This window comes from Ochotona curzoniae, unplaced genomic scaffold (genome assembly GCF_017591425.1).
Source record: "Ochotona curzoniae isolate NIBS_2020 unplaced genomic scaffold, NIBS_Ocur_1.0 contig_4612, whole genome shotgun sequence".
NCBI classification, from domain to species: Eukaryota; Metazoa; Chordata; class Mammalia; order Lagomorpha; family Ochotonidae; genus Ochotona; species Ochotona curzoniae.
In genome coordinates this window covers 7,581,962-7,607,364 of record NW_024466343.1, presented here as the reverse complement: position 1 = coordinate 7,607,364, position 25,403 = coordinate 7,581,962, and the positions used below count along the sequence as shown (strand labels likewise).

At 38.6% G+C, this 25,403-nt stretch overlaps 1 protein-coding gene and 2 pseudogenes across 1 annotated transcript in view; 1 reads left to right on the top strand and 2 right to left on the bottom strand.

Moving 5' to 3' along the window:
• AK5 (adenylate kinase 5) overlaps nucleotides 1-25,403 on the bottom strand; it is a 236,446-nt gene that overhangs the window by 176,014 nt on the left and 35,029 nt on the right. Inside the window, exon 6 of the mRNA XM_040987298.1 lies at nucleotides 2,064-2,255. Coding sequence (XP_040843232.1) covers nucleotides 2,064-2,255 — 192 coding nt within the window. The remainder of the gene's footprint in view (nucleotides 1-2,063; nucleotides 2,256-25,403) is intronic.
• Nucleotides 3,587-4,147, bottom strand: LOC121161012 (annotated as a pseudogene).
• On the top strand, nucleotides 8,337-9,059 carry LOC121161053 (annotated as a pseudogene).

Here is a 25,403-nt window from a genome sequence, read left to right as displayed (position 1 = left end):
AGGTGCACATATCCATCATTGCCATCCAAATAAATATCTCCCAGAATACCTCCACTGTCTTTCTTATGTATTGACATTTGCAGACTGGTTCTTGAAACTTAGGTACCAAATCCACTAAATAGGAACTACATAAAGCTTTTCATTACAAGACAGTAAAAATTAAAACAACAGAATGAAGCAGCAGTAGCTAATGAAAACACAGTTTCACTACACATCACATCCTGAACATTCATCAACCTTTTTACAAAAATCTTAATATGCCAAATGATTGATACCAGTGACCGTTTTAATTATTTAAGTCATCGTAAAGAGCAGGAGAGTTACCAAACATATTTTAATTCGTAAAGTGAACTATGATCCAGGTTTTTAAAAGAAAACATGTGTTTTAGAATGTAGCACTGGCTCCTTTGTCAGACTAGTTCTTCCAATTATATTCCCCAGAGCTCAGCCTGTTTGTGTTCAACGCTTTTTAAAAGGTGACTTTCTAAGCCATGTTTTCTCCCAGTAATTAAAAGTGTTTATCTTAAAGCCCATTTGGTTTTAGTGGTGAGGTTAAAGGCTGTTATCCACATTGTTGTTGAATCCCTCAATTACAAGCAATAGCATTTCACCTCCATGCAAAATATTAGTCGATTAACAATCCCCTCTCTGCATTCATTTGGGAAATCTGCTCTGCTTGTGATGACGAATGTGACAGGCAGGGAGTAATCAGAGACATTCGGTAATACCTTTAAGCCTTGCCACGTCAATTAAAATTCTAGCTCTGTACCTTGCAGCTGGGGTTTGGTCTGCAGGGTAAATTCCTTTTTTTTTTTAATGACATAATGCAGATGTTAGCATGGATAACTGGTAAGAAAAACATATCACAACCCCAACCAGAAATGTCCACAGAAACAGCTACCCTGCTTTTCCTGAATCTTTTATATTGTCTGTTTAAGGGCAGAAAATGAACCTGGCATTGTGATCAGTTTGCAGATTAGATTTATGACTCTCTGACATAATAATTCTGTAAGGAGGAAATTGTAATAAATATTCCCAAATTGCAAAGAGTGCTATTCAAATGTCATGATTGCCTCTTTCAGGTCAAAAGATACTTAGGGCAGTGAATGAAGCCAGAAACTGGTAGGTCACAGGAGGTCTGTGGATGGGCAAGCCTAAATGTGATTTACCTAAACTTTCTGAAAAATGTCTTCATTATGCCATACACCGTTATGTCATTATGTGCATTATGTCATACACCGTTTATAATGATGGGCATGCTTCACTTTTAATCCTATGAAATCAAATCTCCCGTTAGATGAATAGGGCTCAAAAGCTGAAAGAAGAGTTGTAGCTGCTGGAGTTTTAGTGTTCTCATACATAAAAGTGTTTTCTTTAGCTGGCCTGTGGTTTATTTGTCTCCTCTTTGCTCTCACGATCAAATCCGATGTAGCGGGGGTCAACAGTTTAGTCAGATTCGCATCTTTGATGTCCTAGATTCTGAAAACTGTATCATCTCTTGTTTTGGTTTCATCCTTCATCGGTGCAATGAATCTCAGTAACCACAAAACAGACTACCCATTTAGGAAAATGTTTACTATCTGTATTTTGTCAAATGGAATAGGCTCACTTCTTTAGGACAAGTTACATCTTCAGGGCACTTTTTTGGTGTGCCATCCGAATCTCATTTGTGTAGTACATTATAATAAATAAAGTGTAACTTACAATTTAAGTGTACTGTGACATTATGCCAGCACTGGATTTATAAATGTGTAGCTTTTGTTAGATTTCCAAAGATGTGAGTGTTGAGAAGCCAGATGAATATTGCTTAAAATTACTTACATTGTTATTTCACACTAATTTTAATATATTAACTTTTGTTGAGAACTAAAATGGAAGTGGTTTCTTTTTATCATTATAGATTAATAAAGAAAAACCAGGAAATTTTCACCCATATTTTCATTGATTCTGTAACCCAAAAGGACACTTTTTAAGGCAAGGAGCATTTCTAAGCAGAACACAAGTAATCAGAAACCGGAAGGACTGTTTCTAATACTGGACACATATAAACGTAGCTCACTTACTGTCATGATGAGCCCCTTTTCCTGGAAGTATTTAACCAGTGGAGCAGCATTCTGCTTGAAGTTCATGAGCCTCCTTTGAGTGGCTTTGAGATTGTCATCGGGACGCCCCTGTTGTTCTGCACGCCTCATTAGCCTTTCTTTGAGCTTCTGACTAGCGCATGCCAGGAATACCACCAAGTCGGGAGTACAGATCTGTGGAGAGCATCAGACAGCAAAAGACAGTCACCACACCAACCAGCACCCGTGTGGGTGTTGACATTCACCTCCTCCTACTCAGCTAAGGCTGCCAAACAGTTAAACCTCTAGATTTCACCACCATATCTCCAGGGCTTCTACTCTACACAAGGCCGGGACAGCTGTTCCATTGCTGTCCGGTGTAAATGGCATTTCCCAACTCACTTGTCTGTAGATGATAGTCCTTTGTCTCTCAGAAGGAAAAGAAAAAAACCACTTTTGCCCATGCTTCTGTAAGGTTGAATTAAAAACAATATGGACCAAACTTCTTTTTGGAAAAGAGACAATCACTTGGAGGAAAAGAGACAATCAATGCAACACAGATGTTCTTTATAACAAATGCTACTATTAGTATGATTGCAATTTGCTGCCATTGAAAAAATTATTCTGTGCCAGGCTACACTACCTTCTCATGGTATTGTCAAGCTCTATAATAAACTACAAGGTCAATATTATCTTCATCACACAGATAAGTAAGCAAGGGCTCTGAAAAACCAGGTGAATGTTTGAGATGACAGAGTTAGTAAAGTAAAAGTTTATGTTTGAACCTAGGTCTCTTTGACCTAGGGTCTCTGTTCCCTTCACTATCACTAAGTTCAAAAGTGCTTCAGAAATTTCTGAAAATACCAAGGAATGAAATGAAAGCAATCACTGAAATAGTTTGTATTGGACTAAATTATATTTGAAAGATAACACAAATAGATGAAGTGAATGCAGTTTATAACTGGGCATGGGACAAAAAAATGAGGCAGTTTTACATAGTGGCATGAAGCAACATTCTCTGAAATAATTTACTGCAGATTCATGGTAGGAAGTTTTTGAGAATATTCGATGATCACATACATATTATTTTACCAGTTATGCAATTATTAATGATATGCATGTACTACCATACTGATTTAGAATATACATGTAAATATACATAAAACAAACATTTTAGAGGATAGGCTACAATAACTTTTTGTATATAAGAGTAACACTAATTTAGTCTGTACAACATATTGATTTAGTCAAATTGGAATGCCTACTGAAGACCTAAATGAATGTATTTCACACCACAGATAGGACAGGACACTGCCTTCTGCTTTAAAAACAAAACAAAACCAATCCAGAAAATAAAAACAAAATGGCTCCATTTTCTTTCCTAGTAGAGCACAGACCTAGGAGGGACAAAGCCGAGCGAGGACTCGAGCCTTATCTGATCAATACCACGTTATGGGTCAGACCTCAGCTGTCATGTTAGCCTCTTTGCTTTTAAGGCAATCATCTTAGGGTCTTTGTTATAAAAGTCAAACAAACTCCCAAGTCCTTAGATCTTCTTGGAGACAGCCCAGGCCAGTCTGGACACAAGTCACTCTGTTTATAGCCTTTTGAGAAAAGGCAGCATTTTCCAAAAATTTCCTTTTCCACTCTTTATTATCTTGTGTCAGATCTTCACATTGTGTCAGGTCTCTACCATCTTCTCTGTTTTCTGTGCTGGCAATTCAACCACTGTTTCTGTTTTTTTCTGTGGTGGAGTAACTAAATCTCCAGGCTCTCCCTAAATTTGCTGCTCAATTTTCTGTAACTGCTTATAGTCTATCAAATATGACTTTTTTTTTTAATATTGAGTGTGGCTACCATTTTGTCCTTACTGACTTTCAGCTTTATAATCTTGCATGCTGAAAGTACTGTAACCGTGGTGAAAAGACACTTGTGTCTGGAGAAGACTGCATTCATAGTTTTGCAGCATCTTTGAAGTCATGGTCACCGCTTCTGTACAGGTTAAACTGTACTGCTAGGTCTCTGATTCCAATATTTGAATTCAGGCCTAGTAAACACTGAAAAGATTTCAGACAGCTTTGATACATCTTCTTGTTCAAACCAAAAAGTTTAATTAAAGTTTAATTAAATAAGCTTCAGCAGGTAGGGGTCCCAGCCCCAGGTGCATGGCGAGGTGTTCTAGCAGTGTGGACCCTAAGGCGCCCACACTCACAGCTGAGGTGCAGCAAAACCTGTGGCCAGATGTGGCCAACGCGGCGCTGGCCGGTGACCCAATTATTTTTATTTAAACATTTTGTTCCCCAAGCAACAGTTTGCCTTTTGCACTCTGGAGACTGCCTGTTAGAAAACAGGCTTTGGAGGCTGGGAGACATGCATTCCAGTTTATGTTCCAGGATTTACCAGTTGAGTGATGGAAGTAAGGCTTAACCTAGCTAACTAAGCCTCCGCCCTCATGAACCTGGCTCTCTAGCTGTTACGAAGATTAAATTAGGCACATGTGTTTCCTTGTAGGTGTTTGTTAGCCATGTTTATTAGCCTTTGGCTTCTAAGATCTTGTGTGGTTATGGTCCTTCTTCAGCCTCCCGCCTTTTAGTTTTATTTCCTTTCCTCCTCAACCCCTCAGGAAGGCGATACCCCCTTTCCAAGGCTTGAACCCAATGTCTGTCCTCTCCAGGTTCTCATTTTCTCACTGTCCTTCCATTGTTCCAATTTAAAATCTACATTGTCAGCACTGACTTTCAATAGCACCTCTGGCCTGCATTATCAAGTGTCTATGTAACAGGTCTACTGGTATGTTTTTAATATAATATGTGACTCCATAAGACCAAAAATTAATCTTTCCACCAATATGAAATGTATTCGCACAGTCACTGTTACATACCAACACCCCTTTTGTAAAGAAGCTTTAATGTCATCTTTAACTGTGATTCATCAAACTCCGATCTACACACAATCACTGTTGTCTATTGATTTTGTCTTTTAACATCCTTTAGACTTTCCTTCCCCCCAATTCTCATTACCACCATATAAGCACAGGTGCACACTAGCAGATGCCATTAACTGTATGAATTTAGAATCAGAAGAACATTCTTGAGTTTCAGTTTGGAATCTGTCATCTCTTAGTCATTTGTCCTTGGAAAAACTGCTCAATATGTCTGAGCTCTAGTTTTCTCAAGTGTAGAATAAGGGGGAACTCCCAACTCAATAATTTAAAAAATTCATACAAATCACCTTTTGATAAACTAAAAAATTTAGAAAATCACTTGTAAGTTCTGTGTGATGCATGATAAAGAGATCACCTGAAGTTAAGAATTTTATCAAATTTTATAAAACTCCTATTTAAAGTTCAGCTTACCTGAGATGATAAAAGAAATTGTTTTTAAAATTCATTAAAAATTGCATAAGGAAAAAGACAGTTTTTGACAAATAAATTATAATGGCATAGTACTGCATATGGTTAGAGATATTGCAAAGTCATATACAGAGAAAAACTGAAATATTGGTTCAGTAATGAATGCAGAAAAAAAAGGTTTATTTTGAAGTCTTTGTATTTTGTGTTTAAACAAATCAACTAGTTTATGGTAATATAGTTTGTGTTTTGATTTAGAAGGCATTGTGCTTCTCTCTAAAGAGCACAATGAGGCTATAGGTACATTATTATTATTATTGTTATTATTATCATTTTAGTGACTTAGTTACTTATTAGAAAGAGTTATAGAGAGGAAGAGAGGAAAAGCCAGGGAGGTATCTTCCATTCATTGGCTCAGTTTCCAGGTGATCCCAGAAACCAGGAAACTGGAAGTCCATCCACATCTCCCAAGTAAGCACAGGGGCCCAAACCCTGAGACCCATCTTCTCCTGCTTTTCTAGGCACATTAGCAAAGAGCTGGATTGGAGGTAGAGCAGCTGGGACTTGAACTGTTCTATGGGACGGCAACGCCACAGGTAGTGGCTTAGCTTGTTGCTTCCTAATGCTGGCCCCCATTGGTAATCATATATTTGTAATCATTACCATATTTTACCATAAATATTAGCTTTCCAAGTTTAAAAACATTTATACTTTGAATAAAATCACATCTTGTTTATTTATTTAAAAAATTAACAGTGATCTAGATTTATATATAAAAAAGAGCGGCATTTATAGGATTTTTGATCAATGAATGCAACTTCAGGTTTGATAACGGATTTTGAACTCAACTTGTAAAGTCATTCTCATTTCGTAATTTGTTGGTTTCCACTGGTATCAATTAGATAACATATGACTGGGAATATAATCCTAAAATGTAAAACTCCAGAGATCACAGCAACCACTTGGAATATTCAGCTGACTGGTTAACAGTCACCATGACCACATGCACACCCATCCAATTCCTAGTAACCCATCTACATCCCCTCAATATGGCCTCTTGCTCTCCAAAAGTGCTGTATTTCAAAGGAAAAGGTATTTCATTTTTTGGCTTTTTTTTTTTTAACCAAGCTTTAAAACAAGGAAAACAATCCTATGAAGTCCATTGGAAATTTTCTTGAAAACACTTGTAAAATTTTGAAAAGTATTAGCAAACATACTGACTATCACAAGACCTTTGGCTCATCTTTCCTTAGCCCAATGGTCTCAAAAAAAATATGTGCTGATTGAATGAATGAGCGAATACACAGATGAGAACAAAAGCTGAAAAATCATTTTTGTCTGCCTGATGATCAACTTCCAAATAGCTGATATTGTTTATCCTATTCATTCATGTAAGTTAGCCTTTTCTTGTTGGGCTATTCCATTAGCAACTCAACCTTGCTTTCCATCATAAAGTCCTTGTAGAATGAGTGTTCTGAATCATTGTATAAACAAAGATGGATTCACCATCAGACTGCCAAATGAGCGCATATGAACACTGTCTTAACTGTCAGTGTTTTTGACTGTTGTGTATGAAGATGTGTCATGGCCCACACTCTATAGGTCAGTTATCCTGGCAGAAACTAGGATAAAGAAAATCGAAGATCTGAATTGCAATAAAAACAGCATTACAGAAAATTAAAAGAAGGACAGAACCTGGATACTATTTAAAACACAGATGAACACCAAAACTGTTCTCTTCTCTCTTGAAAAATCATTTGAGGACTTAAACACATCACGTAGAATGTCCTGCCTCAGCATTTCCTGGGAGAGGTGTGTGCCAGAGATCATTTCAGGTAGGCATCAGAAGACTGAAAAGGACTGAGAAGGTTCCAGAGTGAGTGGTCTGGGAACAAACTCTGCTAGGGCATTCTGGGGGCAAGGTAGCAGTTGGCTTGGCCGAAGCCCTTAGATACAAGTGGTGTTCTAAGATAAACTTGTGTGCTCATGGACCAGTCCTGTTCTCCTGCCTCTGGCACATTGTGATCTCCTGGCAGTCTCAGGGGCTAGCTAGAAGTGGGAATGGGGATGTGACCTTAGACTAGCCATATCAGCAGAGAAATCTGACAACCTAAGAAAATGAAAAACTACTAGGAAGAGCGTCAAGGAGTCACCCCACCTCCTTTGTAGAGAAGAGTCTTCTAGTTTCCTGATTTTACTATAATCTTTATCTTGTCTCTTTTAGTTATATTTAATTGTGTGTTGTCTCCCTCTTCAGCATGGTTCATGCCAGCCAGCTAATGGTAGTATGTATGACTTATGATGAAGGCTCCAACTGGGAACTTCTATTGGGCCAAAAATTACTTCTCCATCCTGTTTTCAGGGAAGAGGCAAAATAATTTCTTTTAGCCATTCAACTTTTATTAGTGAGCTAAGCTAGATCATTACTCAAAAAGGAAGAGGATAACTGGCCTTCCCTACCTTTAACTTGGAGATAATTTCTGGGGTAGAGAACAAATATTGCAGCACAAGGTCAATCAAGGAATTCCACTTCTGTTCCCATTCCAGACTTCTATTTTATTTTTATTTAAACCCTAAAAAGCTGCATCATCAGAGTTTCTGGACCAGGCCTCACAGGACTAAATTCCATTTAGAATGATCACAAATCCTTATTTTTATCAAGGCAATTAAGTGTGCTTAACTGCCAGCTAGACACAAATGGAAGAGAACTAGTGAACTAAAGATAGGTCAGAAGAGAATATCTTGAATGAAGCAAGGGATAAAAATCACAGAAAACATTCAGACACAAGCAAAAAATGTTTAGACACAAGGTGACATTGTTGGTAACTTCCAAATGAAGAGAGAAAATAAAGCAGCAGCAGCAATATTTGGGAAAACAATAGTTAAGAATTTTCCAAAGTAGTTTTCCGGCTGGAACCACAGAGGGTACTGAAGAGCAAAAGGTTCCTATTGTGCCAGAGACGCTTAAGAAAAAGTGGAGAAATTTTGCAGAGATGAAGATCAAGCTCGAGAAGTTTACCCAGAATATGCTTTGAAAGGCAAGAAGGAAGCTGATCTGTGAAAACTCGAAGCACCATCACAAGGAATGTAGGCAGATGTACTGAACTGAAACTTGGCTGGTGAGGATGGCCAGAAAATCTGGCAACTTCTGCTGACCTGCAGAACTCAAGTTGACATTTGTCATCAAGATCAGAAGCATCAATGGTGTGAGCCCCCCTCCAAAGTCTGCAAAGTTTGGCAGTTTCTCCATCTTTGCCTGATCTCCCATAGCAGCTTTGTGAAGCTCAAAAAGACTTCTATGAATATGCTGAGGATCATAGAACCACAGTAGAACCACATATTGCATGTGGCTACCCGAATCTGAAGTCAGTGAATCAGCTGATCTACAAGCTGGCTATGGCAAAATCACCTTGATGGATAATATTGACTACTTGTTCTGTTGGTAAATTCAATATCATCTGCATGGAGGATCTGATTCACCTGATCTATACTGTTAGAAACACTTAAAAGAAGCAAATGATTTTCTGTGGCCCTTCATGATATCTTCTCCCCAAGGTGGGATGAAGAAAAAGACCATCCATTTAGTGAAGGGTAGAGATGTTGACAACAGGAAAGAACAGATCAACAGACTTATTAGAAGGATGAACTAAATTTTCTGCTATGGTATTTTCGTAATCTGGTCAGATAATAAATGTGATCCCACTCAAATTAAGAAGATAGGGTTTTATTTTACACACATGGAATGATTGGAATTACCACCAATGGGCGTGTAGGGGACAGACTGGATGGGGAAAGGCAGACAGATCAGCTGGAAGAGTTAATTAGCCTCAACTGCCTACAACAATCAGCTCCTAATGAGTAGGAGTCAAATGAAATACAATGTATAGCATGATCATTCTTAGTATTAGAAAGTGGAGAGATGCATTTGTGCAAGCATTAGGCAATAGCACTGAAATAAAAGGACTCAAAAATCGAATCGGAGGGAGGAAGGTAAATGAGAAGAGTGCAAAAATACACCAGGGAGTGGGTGTTTAGGGGCTTTTTGCAGATATTTTGGAGAATACAGAGAAAATGAATTTGAAAATCTCACTGCTCTGCCATCCAAGGACACCTACTATTAACACAAATAATATTCTTCCCACCCCATGAGTATTTGTAATTTTACACTTATGTGTCTTGCTTTGTCACCCATACCATCACCATATTTGTGGTTTATTGAAAGTTTATCATGTGCCAGGTATTGTGCTTAGTATTCTAAGATTGTTATCTCCTGAGTAGTTAATATGCTGTGTCCCGCATGGATGCACCTGGGTTTACCTCACAGTCTGACTCCTGTCTCTAGCTTCCCAGTGGTAGACTACCCTGTGAGCAGTGGTGATGAAGTAACTGAATTCCTGTTTACCCATATGGGAGAACTTGATTGTGGCCTTGGCCTTGGCCATGGTGCTAATTTGCAAAGTGAATCAGTAGATGGAAACATACACACACTCTGTACTCCCTGCCATTCAAAAAAAAAAAAAAAAGATTACACCTCTGCAACCAGATGCATCAGTTCTTCCTACACCTGTGGAATGAGCCATGCTTGCCTGGTTCTAAGTGATCAGTTTTTATGCAGTTCCTTACTAAACTTGTGATGAATGACCAATTAGAATGCAGAAAACAGCACTTAAGAAGTGGCCAAATGGATTACAGATAGTAGGTGAAATACCAGACCAGACAAAGGGATGTTTTTCGTGATTTATTAAGGCTCACCATTTTGCCAGCTTCTAAATCATCTGTCTTGCCTCTTTACAAATATTTAACATTTAAATTTAACAATATTGACAAAGGGACATCTTTCATTGTACATACACTTACAATATCTACAATTTTCTTTTTTAAAAAGCTGTAATAATATTTACTGCATTTTAAGATAAAATTTATTTATTTTTGGGCCTGCTGTGGTGGCCTAATGGCCAAAGTCCTTGCCTTGAATGCACTGGGATCACATATGGGCACTGGTTCTAATCCTGACAGCCCCACTTCCCAACCAGCTTTTTACCTTGTGGCCTAGGAAAGCAGTCAAGGATGGCCCAAAGCCTTGGGACCCTGCACTCACATAGAAGATCTGGAAGAGGCTCCAGCTCCTGGCCTCTGATCGGCTCAGTTCCAGTCATTGTGGTCAGGGGATGGAAGATCTTTCTTTCTCTCTTCCTCTCTGTATATCTGACTTTGCAATAAAAATAAATAAATCTTTAAAAAAACTATTTAGTTTCATTTTTATTTGACAGAAAAAAGAGGGATGATAGCTAGCTAGCTAACTAGCTAAATAGGCTATAGATAGATAGAGATCTTCCATCCACTGGCTTATTATCTTGATGCTCACAATAGTCAGGACCTGGCCAGACTAAAGTGAGGACCCTGGACTCAGATTGGGTCTCCCATGGGGTGGAAGAGACCCTACTGCATGAGCTATTATCTGCTCCTCCAAGGCTGCACACCAGCAAGAAGCTGGATTGGAAGCAGGATATCGGGGCTTGAATGAAGCACTCTGCTGCAGGATATGAGTATTCCAAGCATTGTCTTAATCATTGTCTCAAGTCCCAGCCCATCCATGCTGGCTGTTTTTACTATTTCAGGTTAGCATGATTAGAAAGGATTCCTAAAGTCCAAGTGGTCTAAAATTTGTTTGTCTTATTGCATGGTAATCAGTTTCCAAAACAAAAACAAAAACAAAAACTATTGGAGGTAAATATGCTTTTTTATTTCATTTATTTTGAATGTATTTCCACGAATGGGAAAAGCTGAATCATAATGGTAGATCAATTTTTAGATTTCTGAGAAATTTCGATAATGTTTTCCACAATGGTTGTACCAATTTAGAGACAGCTCAATTTACAATAGCTAAGATGTGGAATCAATATAGTTGTCCACCAACTGATGACTAGATATAGAAAATGTGGTATATATACATGATAAAATATTTTCAGACATTAAAAAATGAGGTCCTATATTCTGCAATAAAATACATACAACTAGAAATTGTTGTAGTTAGTGAAATAAATTTGACCCAAAAAGTCACACGTCACAGATCTTTTTTATTTGTGACAGCTAATAGGAACAGTACACAAATTTAGTGTAGTTGTGTGAGAGTGCTTATTTATAGCTCTTGTTTATATTCTTGCTGAAGACTGATCTTTTTGATTTTTACTTGTTGAACCCTTTGTTTAGTGGAACATTAAACCTGTGACTATAAAGTATGTTAAAAATATGCTATTGAAAAAATGAAAAAGAAAAAGAAACAAATGAGAACAAAACTAGTAAGAGTATCATTATATTTTTAGAATTTTATCTACAAACTACACACGATTTTTATATTAATATCAAATACATTATTTTTAAAAGAAAGTATTAAAAAGATATATTTTGGTTTCATTAAATAATGTATATCATACTCATATATTTATTTTACAAAGAGAAAGCAGTGTCTTCTTCTTGACCTATCTATTTTAGACAACCTGATAAACTGGCATACTACACCCATTTAAATATCAGAGAAGTAGATGAGAAATTCTTAAAGCAAGAAGCACATTTTCAAACATGTTAAAGGCATTTCTTGGAAGAAAATGAAATTCAAAAGTACACAAAAAGGGAATTGATACTGTGAGAATACAAAATAGATGAAGATTATGTGGTAGCTATATCAATACTTCATGCACAGATGTATTAAATGGAAATAGGCTGCAAATTCACAACAAAATGTCATTATAAGATATTACAGGTTTTAATTTTTAAAAAACGTTTCAATTTTGAATTTAGGTGTAACTTGCTTGTTATTTCACTTAGGTGTCATTCTAAACAAAAACTAGCATCTTTTTCTTAGCTATAAGCTACTTCATGTGACTGGAAGAAGCCGACATTTCTAAAGGAGAAGCATGCCTAATATAGTTCCATTTCACACTGATTCACATTTATTGCTCATCATTCCCTCAAACTTAAAGACTACCTCCAAAAAAAGTTAGAGAAGATTTAAGCTATTAACAGTTGGAAGAACAGTGCTGGAAATCCCTCTATTCATTAAACACTATTGCAACTTTCAGCTTAGATTATCTCAGAATAACTTTTCTTCATATTATGAAGAAAAATGCTTAAACTGACCCTCAGATAATGTTTTTGGCTATAAGTGCAATCAAAACAAATTCTAGCCAGAATCGAAAATAATTGTTTAGAACTTCTTGTTTTCAAGATTTCTTGGAAAAGCTCTAAGTATGAGAACCATTACAAGGAAGCTATTTTTTTTTTCAGAAGCATTCATTAAACTTCTAGTATATACATAAAGCTGTTAGATGAGTTCATTATTCTTTCATTCACTGCTTTTTATCTTTTAAAATTTTCTCTCAAGTAGAGCTCTAGCACTCCCTGGAGACACACTTTGGGGTACACATCTGGATGACAAATTTATTGAGTGTTTACCATGAGCCATACAAGATGAAAGTGTTGCAAAAACAAGTATGACATAGCCTTTGTCCCCACAGAGACCTCACAATCTAATATGGAAGGACATCTACAAAATGTTATCCCAATAGAGTGAAATTACATGGGAACTACGCAATAGTGGAATAGAATCACCAATCACAGCTCAACACAGAGGTCAAGAGAAGCACAGGCAGAGGGTCTGGAAGTCAGGAATTGCATGGTCCCTGTGAATACCAAATGATCACGCAGGATGACTTCTTTCCCCAGCAACATCCCATGACTCTATGTTCTCTAGCAAGTGTGTATGAAGAGGAAGAAGAAAGGAATGATATCCAAGTATGTGTTTCGGTAGGCAAAAAAAGAGTGAGAAATCCTTGACATGATCAAATTAACATTGTAGCACTCCCTGATTCACTGACTCAGTGGAATTTTATTGAGTAGTATCAAGCACCAAAAATGTAACAGTTGTATTTTGTATTTAAATAACACATTATAGGATGCAGTTGTAACTTTGTGATACAATATCAAATGAGATAATGTCAACATTTGCTTTAAAATTTGGTGGCATAATGGACATCACCATTTTGTAAATAACAACCTAGACCAAGAGACTGTCCACCAAAGTGACCAGTAAGATGTGTGAAATGATAACTCTTTCAAAGAGTCACAAGTAGTCTCATACTACCTTGTGCTCATTTAAATTCAACCCTTTTCCAGGAGGAGAGTAGATGTCTTTATCTGTCTGTCATTTCCCTATCCAATAAATGGCTTGGTAGGTTAAAGCTTACAGAACTTGAGATGGGAATTCAGTGTTAAACTCTCTTGTTTACACACTGGCTGTTTCTGGCACCTATCCAGGAGGTTTTGCTTCTGGGATGGACAGAGAGCCATCATTATGATCACAGCAACTAGGATACAGTTTCGAACTCTTTCTCAGCATTGTAGGTCAGGGAGCTATTAATGTCTGAATAGGTACATATGATGGAATCATTCTGCTAATGCTACCTTAAACACAGAAGAGATGCTCCCATAAGCTGTACTTGAACATTATAGATTTATTCTGTAGCTGAGTAATACACACGCACGCACGCACACACACTGGTAAATATTTATCTAATACACTCGAAACTGAACTGAATTTTTAATGCTGGGTAGCGATGAACAGAGAGGCATTTTTATAAAAGTCAAAGAAGCTACTTCCTAATATTGATGATACTCTTTAGTGTTCTACTTGAAGCTTTGGCAGGCTATTCTTCAGCTTGTTTTCCTATTAGTACATATATAAATTTCCAAGACTCTACAAGGCAACTGTTAATATAAGAAAGAGTCTTCAAATTCTGCTGCTGTCACTGAGAGGAGCTTAGAGTTCTGAGTCTCTGTTGAACCCAGCAGTAGTTGCTTTACCCAAGATTTTTTTTTTTTTGGCTCTGTTGGGGAGTGAATCATTCTAATGGGATGTTTCTAGGTTGCTAATTTTCTTGGTTTCTTATGGTTGCAAATTTATGAGTTACTGAGGCAGAACTAATCTGAGCTGGAAATACACTGCAAATATTTCTCTCTTCTCTTTCTTGCAAAAACCGAAGCACACATGTATATGTGTGTTACAGAGACATATACTGCTAGAAAGAATATTTTATTAGAATATTTTATATCTCAAATAAAGCACATTTATTATCAAATGCCACTAGAAAGTAAAGTATTGGCTTGGTGTAATGTCCTAGTGGCTAAATGTTTGTTTGCATCCTCTGAGTTCACATACAGGAGCTGGTTCATACCTTGGGTACTCTACTTCCCTTCCAGCACCCTGCTTGTGGCCTGGGAAAGAAGTGGAGGATAGCCCTAAGCCTTGGGACCCTGCACCCAAGACCCGGAAGAAGCTCCTGGCTGCAGACTGGCTCAGCTCTGGCTGTTGTGGCCTCTTGGAGAATGAACCAGTGGATGAAAGATCTTTTTCTCTGTCTCTCCTTTTTTGTGTAGGTGTACCTTCCCAATAAAAATAAATCTTAAAAAGAAAATAAAGAACCACAGATGTAGAAAAGAGTGTTGGAAAGTAAACCAATGCACATTACTTACTCACTCATTTACTCATTCAATTAATAAGTTTTGAGTGCCTGATAAATAATTCCTTAAAATCTCCGTATGTCAAGAATCAATTGTTGGCTCAGATAATTTTAAGGAGATTTTTCTTACATATAAAATTCATTTTTCTCTTAAATACAAATGCATTTACCAGCAGAGTAGGCTGAGCTAATTAACTATTTTAAAACTCTTATATAGGGCCTGGTGTGCTAGTGCAGCAGTTAAGGTCCTCACCTTGAATGCACCAGGATCCCATATGAGCACCAGTTCTAATTCCAGCAGCTCCACTTCCCATTCAGCTCCCTGTCTGTGGCCTGGGAAAGCAGTCAAGGACGGCCCAAAGCCTTGTGACTCTGTACCTGTGTGGGAGACCCAGAAGAGTTCCTGGCTCCTGGCTTTGGATCGGCACAGCACCGCCTGTTGCGGCCACTTGGGGAGTGAATCACCAGTTGGAAGATCTTCCTCTCTGTCTTTCCTCCTCTCTGTATATCTGTACATCTTAAAAAAAAAAAACCCTCATATATACCAGGAAAACAGTTATGTGGCACTGACAAAACAGGAAAAACAAAGATTTTGAAATTAACATAGAAATACTCACAAAAACTGGACATATTTTCTCCTTCCAACTAGGCTATTCAGGACATTAAAAATTCACTTCACTTTTTGTCTGTGTTTCAAAATATTTTTGGTCCTGCTCTATATAGTGCTTCTGAACAGAAAATTTTAGTTGAGATGAGACTTAATCTTTAAAATAATTTTTTTGGGTTGTTAGTTCAGGCAGACAGTACAGACAGGGTGGAGAGAGTTCTAGAAAAGGTAGTTTGAGGTGCTTAATCCAACTCGTGTGTCGGTTTGTGAGCTTCAGCCAATCTCTCTCTGACTCAGTTTTTTTCCTAAGATTTATTTTAAGTATTTTTTCTATTTTTATTTTGTTGATAATGTTTACATAGTTGATTAGGACGCAAATGGTCAAGGATTAGAGGAAAGTGGATAAGACCACTGTTATCACATTCTTTTCTTTTCCTTTTTGTATCCGGTGGAAGCAGAGAGATAAGGGGGAAAGCCACATTCCGCCTCCCACCCATCCCAGGGTCCCCGATGTGGGTCCTTCCCGGAGGGCTCTGCTCAAGTGGTTTATAGTTCAACAATTCTGAATTGCTGCTGATCTTGCCACTCTAGGCATGATGAAATCTCTCCAGAATCCACTGGCTGATATAACCCATATTAGAGTCTCCATTTACCTACATTTTCACTGCCAACACTTGGCTAGGGTAGCTGATCAATTTATTCTGTCCTCTGTCCTGGTACCAGGTATCTTCTGTAGGCTCTAATGTACCATCATATCCTCCATGTGCAATTGGCCATGCTGTCCACTGTTTCATCTAAGCCACTGAAGAGGCCTGGCTCTGACACAAACATTCCACAGTCAGATCATGGACACTGCAATTCTCTTCATGGTTGAAGTTCTGAGTCCATGGTTCACATGGGGGATCCCCAAAGAAACCTCATCTGAGGCGATCCCAGACCTGATTCTTGTGTGTGCTTGCCAATACAGGGTCCGGCACAGTCTGTCACCCCCATCAGATTACATGCCCACTGTAGATTGTGGTTGCTGGGTCAGTTATGTCTCCAGTCCTATCTTCTATGCAAGCCAATGGTTGTTACAGCCCAGCCCAGTCCTACCCACCACACAGTTGACCACATAAACCAGTGAGAGCTGTGGCCTAGTTGTGGCAACTCCCAATAACCCCTACCAGGTCCGATCTCTGCCCTGGTTCCCATGGTTGCCAATATGTACAGCAGACTGGTCCAGTCTGTCCCAAATCCCATTTAGTTCTTGTACATGTCAATGGGCATTGAAGCCTAATTCAACTCAAGCAGCCCCACTATCCAGCCCATATACCTGCCAGCAGGTGCCTCCCTGTCTAGTCATGTTTGCCCCAGTCCTGGTTCTCATGCTTAGCAGTTGGAGTGGCAACCCAAGAGGGAGGTTCCCACTCTTTCCCTACTGGGCCCACTCCCAAATTTTGCACTCTCCAGGTGGTTCTGCAGTTTAACTTGATAGAGTTTGTGCACACCCTCCCCACCGCCCCCATGCCAGTCTCTGCCAGCTGCGGCTGTGGCAAAGCCCAACCAATCCACACACACACTCTGATTATGCATGTACTGGTAGCAATAGTCAACCCAGTCTGGCTTGCCCTTGATTCAGTTCACATGAGGTCAACAGGTGTTGTAGCCCTGCCCGGCCTGGTCTGCCCCATCCCAGCTCTCATGCTCACCAGTGGGGGTAGTGGTCCAACAGGGGAGCCCCATGCAGCCCCCCTACTATGTTCATTCCCTACTACCCAGTCTCATGTGTGCTGGTAGAGCACCGTGGTCTAGTCTGACATGACTTGCCTTACCTCGACATTTGCCAGTGGGTGCTATTGCCTGGCTATGTCAGGTGCCACCCCCAGTTTCAGCTCACACTGGTGGGGGCTACAGCTTAGCCCAACCCAGCCCAGACAGCTCCCAATCCTGCTCCTAATGTAAGCTGACTGGTATTGCAGCCCGACCGGCCTGACCCACACACCATTCAGCTTCTTGGATTTGCCAGTGGGTGATCTGAACTAGCTCATCCTTGCTTGTCCCAGATCTGAGCCAATCATATGCTGGTGGGTAACATTCCCTGGCCTGGTCTGTGCTGTTCCTTGTCTTGGTTCTTGTGCTCACCTGCAAGGACTGTGCCCCAACAGAAGAGTTCCCCAAGCTCCTCCATCAGAACCTCTCCCAATGCCAGCTCTTGCACACACTGGTTTGTCTATGGGCCAGTTCTACTTATTCCACCTTCTGTCCTAGAAGGAACGGTGACCTTTCCTGACCAGTCCTTACCTTTTCTGGTTTTAACTGTTAGGTGCTACAGCCCAGCTAAGCCTGGTCCACACCCAGTCACAGCTCCCATATGGCTCAGTAGGGACAGAGACCTAGCCCGGCCCAACCTACACCCAACCTGGTTCTCACAAGCTCCAGTGGATGCTGGAGTCAAGCCCAGTCTGGCACAACCCAGACTCAGTCCACACCCATGTTGAGGTAGGCTATAGCTATATCTGACTCAGTTTTGTCATTTATAAAAGGAGCTTAGGGGCTAATGATCTTTTTAATTGGAGATTTTTTTTTGGAGGGTGGAAGTTGTGGATAATAGTAACTTTTGTTTTTAACTAACACACAATAATTATATATAGTTATGGAGTACATGTGACAAGTCAGCATGTACACACTTTTGAATGATTAGCATTTCCATCTCTTCAGCACTTATGTTTAGGGCCTTCAAACTCCTCTCATCGCATACATATGATGCTATTCTACACTAATCACTCAGTATGCTGTGGAACATTAGAACTTGTTAATTTTATCTGTGTCTGGGACCTGTTAATTAACCACCATCTCTCCCCTTCCTGACACCCTTCCAAGACTGTAATAATTACTAATCTACATTCAAATCAACTTTTTGAGAAAGCTTTTATATGGAAGAGCATACAGTATTTGACATTGTTTGGATTATTTAAGGTAGATTAATTTTCATAAAAGTTCCACCTATGTTGCTATACATTATGGGATTTCATTTTTTTATGGCTAATATTCCAATGTGTTTTCACACCGCATTTTCTGTATCCAGTCCTTCAATGGTGGGCACTCTGTGTCTTAGCTACTGTGAATAGTGTGCAATGATCATGGTAGTGAATGCACCTCTTTGATGTGTTGATTTCATTTGCTTTGACTCTATCACCAAATGTAGGAATGAAGTTTTTTCATGATTTTAAAATTTTGATTGTTAGAATATGGAAATGCTGCTCATTTTTTATGCTTATTTTATATTCTATACCTTTTCTCACTTTTCTTGTTGGCTTTAATAATCTTTTTGTGGTATCTAGGTTTTCCTATGAATGGAATTGTATTACCTGCAAATAGGGCCAATTTGACTTTCTTTCTATTTGTATGCCTTGTATTTTTTTTTCTGGACTAATTCCTTTTCTGGCTAAAGTTTCTGGTTCTATATTGAAAGAGGAGAAAATGGACATCCTTGCTTTGTTTCAGATGTTAGATGAAATTATTTCCCTACTCAGTAGGATGTCAACAACAGGTTTATCACATACAGTCTTTGTTTTATTCAGGTACACTCCTTTTAAAATATTTTTTCAAGTTGTTGTTTCATCACAAAGGGATAATGAATTTTATCGACTTTTTTCTTCTGTATCCACTGAGATGATCATCTAATTCTTATCCTTCATTCTGCTGATGTGATGTGTTATATTGCTTTTTGTATGCTGAATCATCCCTGCCTACACGGGATTTGTTCTTGTGAATCAACCCCATTTGATCATGGTCAATGATCTTCTGATGCACTAGTGGATTTGATTTGCAAGTACTGTGTTGGGAATTTTTGCAACTATGTTCATTAGAGATATTATCCTATAGTTGTTTTGCTGTTATTGTGAGTCCTTGTCTGGTTTTAAAATTTTTTAAAAAATTTGTTTTGTGGCATAATACATGGTCTACTATTCAATATTTTATATGCACTGCTAACAAAGTGTATTCTGCAGCTGCTGGGTGAGATGTACTGTAAATATTAGGTCCATTTGATTTACAGTATAGTTTTACTATGAACCTTTATGTTTTTGCCTGGGATCTGTCCATTATTAAAAATGGAGCTTTGAAGGTATTCATTGTTATTGGATCCTTTTCACTCTCTTTAGATCTAACATTTACTCTGTTACATTAGGTTGGCTCTGTAGCTTTGAGTTCAGTTGGGCACCATATTGCAGTTTCTTTCCACCCCTCCCCCCAACCCTTTGCAGTTTCTTATAGCTTCTGTAATTGTAATCACTGACTTTGGACAGAGTGTGTTCAGCAACAACACCAGAGAGTCCATCCAACCCTTCATGCTACCCAAAGCTGGTAACACTGGTGGCCTGTGCAGATCTGTTGCAAAAAGCAGTGAGTGTGTGGCTTTTTCTGTACTGTTACTTCAATAGGCTGGAGCAGATGTGGTATAGCATGAATGCAAGGTGGCAGAAACACATTTGTTGGCTTCTGTTGAATATGCAGGGGTAGGCCACTGCAGTGAGCCTGGATTGGTGTGCACAGTGCAGCATCAGTGGTAGCTGAGTGTCAGTAAGCCTCCATTGTCCATGCAAAGGCAGGGCTACCATAGTGGGTCCTGTGCAGATGTGGTACCACTTGTGTACCAACAAACATAGGACATACCTGTCAGTTTCTGGAGGTTGGGCAGAAATACTCTTTAATCTTTTTTCTTTTAAAAAGCTTTACAAAACTGTATATGGCAAATTTTGTATTTTTTATATCCATTGATTGAGAAAATGCTTGTATTTGCTATGTTTTGCTTGCCTCTGCAATGACTCAACAACCCCCAGGAACAGACACCACCAGTTCCCAGATGAAGGATAAAGTAGTCTTTTAAATCTGTGCTTGAGTTACTCTTCTGTTAATGTGCTCATGGAGGGCATTATTGAAAGCATGAATGGGAGGCTTTTCTTTTGGCCATGACTCAGATAAAAATGCCCCCAAGGACTATACAGAGATGAAATGCAATGACCAGTGGCTACTCACATCAGTAAATTAGTCACTACTCACTTTTCTGATCTAATCATACTACATTTCTTATCCACATATTTAGACACGTATTCAAGATTTTCAATTAGAACAATGCTACTGAAAAATAAATCTGTTGTCTTTATACTGAATGTTTTAAAAGCAGAATCATTACAGGAAGTTAAATTAGAGAATAAAGTAGGAGTAGTTCACTCAGTTTTAAAACACACATAAATTTGCTGCTAACAAGAGTATATAGAAATACAATTTATTTGTACACCAATCTAATACTCTTTGACTTTCCTCAATCTAATTATTGTGTAGATTCCTTTGTAAACAATCATGTACAGGCAGTACATGCAATACAGGAAGCTTCACCCCTTCCTTTGCTCTATCTATACTTTATCTTTGAATTTCCAGGATAATTCTGAATAGAAATGGTGACACTGGCATCTCTCCAATTTCCAGTATTGAAAGACATCATTCAATTTTGCCATTAAGTGTGATATTAACTTACAGGTTTTTTTTTCTGGAAATACCACTTATCAGACTGAAAGAATTCTTTTCTGGAGCCAGTGTTATGGCACAGCCAGTTAAGTGGCCATTTGCAAGATTTGACATTCCATATAGAGCAGCAATTTGAATTCCAGCTGCTCAGCTTCCAGTCCAGGCTCCAGTTCATGATCCTGGGAGAGCAGCAGAGGATAACTTGAGTACTTGGACCCCTGCTTCTGGTTTTCATTTGGCCCAGCTCTGACCTCTCTGGCAACTTGAACCAGGTGCTAAAAGATCTCTTTTTCTCCCTCTATCCTACTTTGGCTTTCAAATAAATAAATGTTTCTTTAAAAAGAATAGGCTCCTTCTTTTACCCACTGCTAAGTTTTTAATAATCAGTATTCAATGCTTTCAAATTTTTTTTTTCTACCACATGGTTAAGCAATGTATTCCAGGGTCCAGAATTGTGCATAGTAAGCTAAGACTCTGTCTATAACACTGGCATCCCATTGTGAGTGCTGGTTTAAATTCTGGCTGCCCCACTTCCAATCCAGGTCACCAGTAATGACCTGGGAAAGCAACATAGAATGCCCCAAGTCCAGAAGCCCTTGCACATACATGGGAGATACGGAAGAATCAATGTATTACCAGTACCGACATATGTTAAAACTAGAAGAAATAGTTTTGAATAAATTCACTATAAACAAATTTTTAAAGCAGATATTTACTTTGATTTGGACTTTTTTTGTATATACATGTCAAAACATTGTATAGTATTTCATAAATATGTATAGCTTTTGTTTGTGAATTTAAAATTAGTGAGAATTGTTTTATGGCTTAGTACATGATTTGTCCTGGTTGATGTAGTGTACACACTTAAAAATGATGTATTATGCAGTTATTGGACAGTGTTCTAGAAATGTCTATTGCTATCCAGATTTCCCATGTCCTTATTGATCTTTAAAATTTTATATGTTAAATACTGAAGAAAGATTGCTAAAACATGGGCATTTGTCTATTTCTTCATTTACTTCTGCTGTTTGATAAATGTATCTTTTTATTTATTATTTATTTATTATCTTATTTTAAAAAAATAATCTTACTTAGTTGATTAGGGTATAAAGGGTCAAGGACTACAGGAAAGTGGGTGATACCATTGTTCCCACACTAATATCATTTTTTCCCCTGTATCTGGGGTCAGTGGAGAAACAAAGGGAAAAGCCCCACCCAACCTCCCACCCATCCCAGGTCCCTGATGTGGGGCATGCTCTGAGGGTCCTGCTCAAGCAGTTTTGATAGTTCAACAGGCCTGAATTGCTGCCAATTTTGCTGTTCCAATCATGATGAAACCTATTTAGAATCCACTGGCTGACATAGTCTCTTTATGGTTGGACTTCTGAGATCAGCAGTTCAGTTGGAGGGATCTCCAAAAAAACTTCATCTGAGATGATTCCAAACCTGATTGTTGTATGAATTTGCCAGTATAGGGTCTGGCACAGTCTGTCGTCCTAATCAGCTTATGCACATGCTGGTCATTGCAACTGCTGGGTCAGTTCTGTTTCCATCCCTGTCTTCCACTTGAGTGAGCACACCATGAGGGGAACTTGGAAACTGGATTAAAGTCCTAGCTCCACCCTGTCACTAAACCTTGTGGCAGGCTGAGTCTGGGAGGGGACCGGGCCTTGGGGTTGGGGGCAGCTTGTTGGAGGTGCCCCTGCCAGGTAGATCCAAGGCTGGGGACTCAGGCCAAAGCCACTGCCAAAAGGCAGTTAATGAGTCCTTAGCTTTCTCTAGGCCCAAGAGAGATCTTCCTCCCAGGCTGGGCACACCATGAGGGGAACTTGGGAACTGGATTAAAGATATATGTATCTTAAAACTTTTTATTAGCACAATGATAATTTATGCCTTTTTTATAATTATGAAATGTTCCTGTGTCGGGCCATATTCTCTGTCTTGATGTCTACCTAAAGTTGACTCTCTTATGTGCAGTGTTTGCATGGTATACAATTTTCTGTTCTTTGTTTTCAATCTATGTCTTTACTTTTAAAAGCATTTCTTACTGAAATGAAGTATGTTCATTTCTACCAAAATCATGGAAATCCATTTAAATATGTCTGTAAGGTAAAAATCCTTTATGGAATGAGAAAAAAAAATCATTTACTCATTTTAGGAACTCCGCATCACTGAAATTATTTTCTCCTAACATGGGCCATATTTGTGCACATAATTACTCTTCAAAGAACATAATGTACTTGCCATCAGTGAGGCTAAACTGGGAGCTTCTGGCAGTGGTTTCCAAACTGCATGACAGTCAACTTAATTTGAGTTTATTTATTTATTTATTTAGTAATTACTTTGGATACTCAAATTACAGCTGTATCTGCATTTTCTCAAGGTACTGGCCATTTCTACAAAAAAACATTAGAGGAATTGGGCCTAAAAATTCAGGAAACACTGTACTTCATGTTTGAGTGAATCAATGTGCAGAAGATATAAAATATTATCACCAGAAAACCCTTTGTCATACATTATTATCCAGCATTATGAGAAAATGAAACCAATCCATATTCAAATCATGAGTTGAGGTCCATGACGCTGGTCTGGAACAGAATGCCAAAAGAGAGAAGGAGAGGAAGAGTTGGAGATACAGAGAAGGATCTTTCATCCACTGATTCACATCCCTCCCCCTTACCAACAGTTCTAACAGTCAGTGCTGGGCCATGTCCAACCTAGGAGCCAGGAACTGCACCATGATTTCCCCTGTGGGTAGCAGGGGCCCAAGAACTGGGACTATTTCCTGTTGCTTTCCCAAGTGCAGAGCAAGTAACTCAATGAGAAACAGAGCAGCATGGACTCTAATTGGTGCTCTGATCTGGGATGTTGGCAGTGCTTAACTCAGTGTGAATGGATTACTTTTAACAACCAGAAAATGATAGAAGTAACATTGTATGACTTCTCAAGTCAAGCTAGAAATGGTAATGCGGCTTTCTTCCGGCTCTGTTGGGTAAAGCCATCTGAAGCTCTGAAATCAAATGCAACAAGACTTCCGTGTAGAGAGAAAAGCAGTGATGCCTGAGGCATCCAGGTGTTCTAGCACCCAGTTGTTACAGTACTCCCTAACCAAGCATCAGAAATATGTGTATACACAGTTGGGTGATGCTATTCCCAACCACCACGTTAAGCAACCTTGAGTCAAAAACCAGAGTACTTCCTTCTGTCTGACCCATAGGCTGCATGTGGCATTACAAATATTGTTGCTTGATGCTACTGAGTTCCCAGCGTGATTGGTCATACAGCAAATGTTTGTAAAACATGCACGAAAGTGAACAATGACTCTGATTTTATTTTTTTTTTTAGACTTTGAAAATTGCCTCTTCTCTTTCCACAGAGTAACTATAAAAGCCTCGTTGGCCTTTTAACTTCAGTCTTTTGTAGGATAACAGTATGTTGAAATAAAAATAAATGAATCATCATTTCATAATATATTCTCAATTTCGAAACCTAATTTTTAATCAAAACAAGGTCCTAAATCATTAGTTCCAGGGAAAAAACATCAACATTTTCTTTAATATTCTGAATAAAAATGCTAATGCTTAGGGGAAATATCACATAATTAAAATTAAATCACTCCCCCTTAGGAGCAAATCAAATTTGTCCCCCTTAAGAATAGCAAATCAAATTATGAGTCTGTCAAATCAATTCACTATGCAAGTAGGATGACAGCTCTTTAAGGATTGATTTTCTTTTATCTCTGAGCTTTTTTTCTAAACCATATTTATCTAGTTGAACTTTTTTCGTGCTTCTAATTTTAGTCATTCAAACTCAACACTAAATCTATTTTTAGTCTGCTTTTAAATGGCAAGCTGAGGGTAAATAATAGACCCTAAAGGAAATCCCAATTAGAGGACAAAAAAAAAAAAAAGAAATTAAAAAAGAAATTAAAGATAGTCACATACACCTGGTCTGGCAGGTGGTCCCCTCTTTTATGCTACATTACATGATGGATGGATGAGGTTTACTAAGGGCAGTGTTTGCTCATGGACCACAAAATTTCTAAGCACAATTCATGGAGTCCTTTCCATATTCTGCAAGAATTGGAGGAATGCAAATGAATCCAAGTAGCATTTAGTATCTCAAGGGATCTTCCAGCTCCCCTCTCCACTACATCTTCTAAACACAGCTGTTTCACTACATTCCAAGAAAATGTTTCCAATTGCTGCTACTAAGCATCCCTACCTTATGAACATCACACCTCAAAATGAGGAACTACGTATCACAAAATAAGAGCACCATGTTGGATATCAGTTTTAAACAAGAGTCTGAGTTTGTGATTGGGCCACTATTTTACTTATTCCCCAAATGATCCTGATCTCAGA